Raw genomic sequence first — 6,000 nt, 5'->3', positions numbered from 1 at the left:
AATTAGGGCTTGGCTACACTTACAAATTTGCAGCGCTGCAGCAGGGTGTGAAAACACACCCTCTGCAGTGCTGCAAATTGTGGCGCTACAAAGCGCCAGTGTAGTCAAAGCCCCAGCGCTGGGAGCCGCGCTCCCAGCGCTGTCCGTTATTCCCCACAGGGAAGTGGAGTACGGACAGCGCTGGGAGAGTTTTCTCCCAGCGCTGGCGCTTTGACTACACTTAGCGCTTCAAAGCGCTGCCGCGGCAGCGCTTTGAAATGCAAGTGTAGCCAAAGCCTTAGAATTCTCTACTCACTTACACAGTGGGTAGCATTTTACATTCACTTAGCACAGGTATAGATGGCTATATAAGGCAGTGGAGAGTCAGGCCCGATTTGTGGGATTTAAAAAAAACCACAAAAACTAATTGGTATTTTAATAACAAACAAGGTACTAGATTTATTGGCAGATGGCAAATTGACAGATGGCAAACTGCTAGGGTGTACTAGCAAAATATAAGTGGTGAAACGGTGACTGAATATGGCCTTAGTAGATCTTCTCTTGCATATCATAGAATATCAGGGTTGGAAGGGACCTCAGGAGGTCATCTAGTCCAACCCCCTGCTCAAAGCAGGACCAATCCCCAGACAGATTTTTACCCCAGTTCCCTAAATGGCCCCATCAAGGATTGAACTCACAACCCTGGGTTTAACAGGCCAATGCTCAAACCACTGAGCTATCCCTCCCCCCGGAATACAGTGCAGGGTATCTTTCCCAGGAGGAGATTATTGCCATGGAAAGGGGATTAGTGTTGTTAAAATGATATGGTCACTGAAGAATCTAAATTATGGAGAGATTCAGGAAATTGGGTTTATTCTGTGTGGAAAATAGGAGACGTCGGGATGACCTAATGGAAGGTTTTGTGATTATGAAAGAGATGGATAAGGCAGAGAGGTCACCTTATAGAGAGGGTCAGAATCAGGAGATGTGAAAATGATGGATGAGGAGTGTAGAGGTAATCTGATGGAGCCATTCAATTTAAGTGATAATCGGCATAAGAAACCAGTTACTGGGAAAGCTGACTGAGGAATCTAAACTATTTGTTTCCAGGGAGAGGATAAGCAGTGTGCTGTGAAAAAGCAGGAAGGTTCATTGAACTTAAATTAAATCAGGGCAGGCGTATTGGGTTGGATGGCTTTCTCTGGTTCCAAACATTCCTCCCTGTCAGTATTGGGATGGCTGGCCTTTCTCTAGAGATGCTCCCAGCTAGAAGAGCAAAAGCTAAGATGGAATTGGGCAAAGGCTGGTATTATCTGCACAACCTCCACAACAACATATACTAGTGCAGGGAGGGCAGTGTGTTTTGCTATCTGTACAGCACTGTCCTCCCCTCTTATGCCCCGTGGACATAGGCGGCAGGTTTGTATAATTTTTGGTGGGGCCCAAAATGGTGGTGCCCCCCCCACTCCCGCCCTGTAAGCTGATATAAAATGAAGCTACAACACGTCAGTGCCACAAGATTACAAGGTTGGAGAAGGGGTAGGGGGTTCCAGGGGCCAGTCAAGGGACAAGGAGCAGGGGGGTTGGATGGGGCAGAGGTTCAGAGGGGCAGTCAGGGGACAGGCAGCAATTGGATAGGCATGGGAGTCCAGGGGGTTTATCAGGGGACAGGTAGGGGGTGGGGTCCTGGGGGGAAGTTGGGTGGGGTCTCAGGAGGGGGCAGTTGGGGACAAGGAGAAGGGAGGCTTAGATAGGGGCTGGGGTCCCAAGGGGCAGTTAGGGGTAGTTGTCTCGGGAGTGGGTAACAGGGGACAAGGACCAGTGGTGCTCAGATAGGGGGTGGGGGTCCTGGGGGGCAGTTGGGGCAGGGGTCTGGGGAGGGGGCAATCAGCAGCCAGGGGCTGGGATTCAAAGGGCTCTGAGCTGCTGGCAGCCGCGGGGAGCCCTGAGCCCTTTAAATCCCAGCCGCCGCGGCTGGGATTCAAAGGGCTCTGGGCTCTCTGCCCCTGCGGGCAGCCCAGAGCCCTCCGATTCCCAGCTGCGGCTGAGATTTAAAGGGCTCTGGGCTCCCCGCGGTTGCAGGCAGCCCAGAGCCCTCTGATTCCCGGCCGCGGCTGGGATTTAAAAGGCTCTGGGCTCCCCGCAGCAGCGGGCAGCCCAGAGCCCTCTGATTCCCAGCTGCGGCTGGGATTTAAAGGGCTCTGGGCTCCCTGCCGCAGCGGGCAGCCCAGAGCCCTCTGATTCCCGGCCGCGGCTGGGATTTAAAAGGCTCTGGGCTCCCCGCAGCAGCGGGCAGCCCAGAGCCCTCTGATTCCCGGCCGCGGCTGGGATTTAAAGGGCTCTGGGCTCCCCATGGTTGCAGGCAGCCCAGAGCCCTCTGATTCCCGGCCGCGGCTGGGATTTAAAAGGCTCTGGGCTCCCCGCAGCAGCGGGCAGCCCAGAGCCCTCTGATTCCCAGCTGCGGCTGAGATTTAAAGGGCTCTGGGCTCCCCGCTGCTGCCAGCAGCCCAGAGCCCTCTGATTCCCAGCCGCGGCTGGGATTTAAAGGGCTCTGGGCTCCCTGCCGCAGCGGGCAGCCCAGAGCCCTCTGATTCCCGGCCGCGGCTGGGATTTAAAAGGCTCTGGGCTCCCCGCAGCAGCGTGCAGCCCAGAGCCCTCTGATTCCCAGCTGCGGCTGGGATTTAAAAGGCTCTGGGCTCCCCGCAGCAGCGGGCAGCCCAGAGCCCTCTGATTCCCTGCCGCGGCTGGGATTTAAAAGGCTCTGGGCTCCCCGCAGCAGCGGGCAGCCCAGAGCCCTCTGATTCCCGGCCGCGGCTGGGATTTAAAGGGGCGAAACCTAGCTCCAAATATTGGTGGAGCAGAGCCCCTGATTTTGAATATTCCTGGGGCTTTAGCTCCACGAGCCCATATAAGTTGGCGCCCATGCCCGTGGATGCCCCTTTTCTGCCTCTTGATACAACCTGGAGCTATATTTCTGATCCCTGGGCCTCTCCTGTCAAATATCACAGTGATGAGTGTGGTATAAAAGTCTGTATGGCATAGACTAGCCACTCCATCAATAGACATGGTTAGGGAGACTAGCAGCCTTTCCTGCAAAATGGCTTAGGTTTATTATGCAAAGAAGATCTCTGGGGGCTTGAAAGAGGGAGTCAAGGCCTGCTCAAATGTCTCCCAGCAGAACTCAGGAAAACTCTACAAAGCTCATCCTCTATGCTCTTTCCATGGGAGAAGGGATCTGGCCTGTAGTTTGGAGCATGCTGTGTATTCATTAATCCCTCTGAGGAAATAAATGTTCCTGTCTCATCTCTGTGTTGAAGAGTTCATCTTACAATCCATAAAGGTTACTCCAGAAGGGCTCAGAGAACTGGGGGTTATTAATTGGCTGCCAAAGAAGGCTATCTAGTACCTTTTATAGAGGCTTAAGAATGTTCTTCCATATTATAAAAACAGTGTGACTAGCACAATCCCTGGTAAGATCCCTAAACTTATTTCTGATCATCAGTCTGCTACCTGAAACTGCAACTGCAGGACCTAGTAATAAGAAAATCTTTCAAAGATGGTCCAGCAGTTGATGTTCAACAGGGCACAGAAACACCACCCAACGCTTTAGTACACAGACTGAAGAAGAATATTGGATCCAGCTGAAACTGAAAGAGGAATGTAAGAAGGCAGAGTGTAACTGCAACAGTGGATCCTGACCAGGATGCAAAGATTGAATCCTTACTATTGCGAAAGGGACAATGGAACTCTTAAGACCACAAGTTCTCAAGACCATGGCTTCACGTCTCCCCAGAAAGCCAGCACGTCCAGCCGTGTAGCATCCCCTATCGTCATGCTGGGCATGTGCTCAGGCAGCACTGACTCAGAGAGAGGAGTGTGAGTCATTGACAGCACAATTACTTGCCAAAGGCATGTAGGGCAGAGGTATTCCATCTGTAAGCACTGGTCAGCTTCAGGTCCCTTTAGAAACCTATTTGACATTAGGTTAGTTCTCGTCTCTTTTCAGCTGGACTCACAGACCAGGAGAGACAGAGTCCTCTGCTCTAGGGACCCTTCATTTGTGATGGTTCCAGGGAAATGTCTTGTATGTTGAAATGGATCCCAGGCACCTTCTCTCCAGCCGATTGTTACCTGAAATGAATGTTGTGCAAATCGTAGGGCACGACCTAGTACCCATAAATGCAAAAATACCCCCCCACACACAAACTCCCTCTTCTGCAGTTGATAATTAACCCTTAGCTCTCATGTCCCCTAACACCAGCACTAAAACAAAACCTTATACTCCTGCCCACTCCAAGACCTCCAGAGGGGCCGCTGAGAGATCATCTGCACCCGGGATGGAAACGCCCCATTAGCGCGTTCGGTCCATTCCCGCCACAAGGGTCCAGTGCAAGGCTGGCACCCTTAGGGGCCCGGCTCCCGGCGTGCGTCTGATCACATCTGTGGGCTGTAGAGGAAAGGGCAGTAGGACCCTGAGGATCTCGCTCCCTTTTTCTGCTCTGCAGGACTGAGGCGTGAGAGCAGAGCTAACACAAACAGCTGTGACTGTAAGAGCCAGCCAGAGAGAGGGAGAATCCTGTCACCAGCACCCTCCTCTCCCCCACCTCTCTGACCCTCCTCTCGTCTGAGCCCCAACCTCTTCTCCAGTTCATCAGGCTCCACTGGGGCTTTCGGGATGAGGAGGATCAGGGCTAATGCCATTGCAATCCTGACCGTAGCATGGATCCTGGGCACTTTCTATTACTTATGGCAGGACAACAAGCCTCATTCAGCAGCATCCAGCAGATCTCCTAGCAGCAGCGGCAGGAATGGGCAGAGATCAGCTGCGAGGCTGGAGAGCCACAGGGAAGATGGGACCATCCCCCTCACGGTAAGTGAGACACGCTCGCAGAGCGGATTACATTTTAATTCTTCAGCAGCGATTGTTGCAGGGAAATTGCATTGCATGTTGGTGCTGCTGCCGGGTGAGGTGTTGGCAGGAACATTAATCTAGTTTGTCAGAGATTGGTGGGGGCTGGTGAATGAATGGGGGGGGGATACATTAGAGGAGGTGTTAGATTTGCATGGGTTTCTTTATATTTATTTTAGCATTCTGTCTTGTAACCATGACAGCGCTTACAATTGGGGAGCACTATCCAAAAGGCTTGGAGAAATAGACTAACGCTGAATGTAAAGTGTTTGCAAGTCGTGTCCACTGGATGGCCAGGGTCTGTTTCTCTGGCTGGGAGCTGGATTTCCTTTTTGGCTAAGAAAGGGGTGGATGAAACAGCCGTGAAGGCTTTTTGGGTTGTGTTCAAGCTGCATGTTTTAAATGAGGCCAGAAGGATTTGCATTCGCAGAAAACAGTTTCTTAGGTCCTGGGCTCCATGATCCTTGCTCTGGAAGGATTGTGAGGGTCAGGGCCCAGGGGGAATAATGTTGCAACACCCACACTGCCATGTGGGGGGTTTGGTGGTCTCAGCTGCATCATCCATTAGTTGTTGTACATCCTAGTGTGAGAGCACAGCACAGCGTGCGAGCCTGGAAGTTAAAACTGAATTAAGTCAGAGGAAGCTCTCTGCTGTTAGCCTCATATTTTGGTTGAGCTCAGAGCGAGACAGGAGGGGTAGGCAGCCCTGGTTTATCCCTGCTTACATCCAGACTGACTTCCTGCTTCCCACCTATTTGATTTCTGACCCCCGGGTCCCATTTGAGGCACTGTATCAAAAGACCTGCCCTCTGCTTTTCCTGGGGATGTCCAGGAGTTTGGCAGTGGGATCAAATAGAGCTTCTGCTCTCCCTGTGTTAGGGGAGATAAGAACCACTAGGCTCTTTCGGTTTTTCCTCTTTCAGGCTACAAGGTAATAATAATAAAAAGCCGCTATTTACTGTAAGAAATAATACAAGTAACCAAATAAAAAACTCATTGAGCCCATTCTCAGTGGTAACCTGGGTAAGACCGCTCAGAAACTGGAAGATGTCATTGTTTATGTTTGCCTGTGAATCATCTGGTTACACAGACATGGAAAGGAACAGAAACAG

The 6,000-nt window shown here is 51.8% G+C and overlaps 1 protein-coding gene across 1 annotated transcript in view; it reads left to right on the top strand.

Moving 5' to 3' along the window:
* The first annotated feature begins 4,424 nt into the window (after positions 1-4,424).
* Positions 4,425-6,000, top strand: part of GALNT16 (polypeptide N-acetylgalactosaminyltransferase 16) — a 120,140-nt gene continuing 118,564 nt past the window's right edge. The window contains exon 1 of the mRNA XM_045016088.1: positions 4,425-4,849. Coding sequence (XP_044872023.1) covers positions 4,655-4,849 — 195 coding nt within the window. The 5' untranslated portion in view covers positions 4,425-4,654. The remainder of the gene's footprint in view (positions 4,850-6,000) is intronic.

The sequence above is a fragment of the Mauremys mutica genome, chromosome 4 (genome assembly GCF_020497125.1).
Source record: "Mauremys mutica isolate MM-2020 ecotype Southern chromosome 4, ASM2049712v1, whole genome shotgun sequence".
Taxonomy (NCBI): Eukaryota; Metazoa; Chordata; order Testudines; family Geoemydidae; genus Mauremys; species Mauremys mutica.
This window is presented reverse-complemented; position numbering and strand designations above follow the sequence as displayed.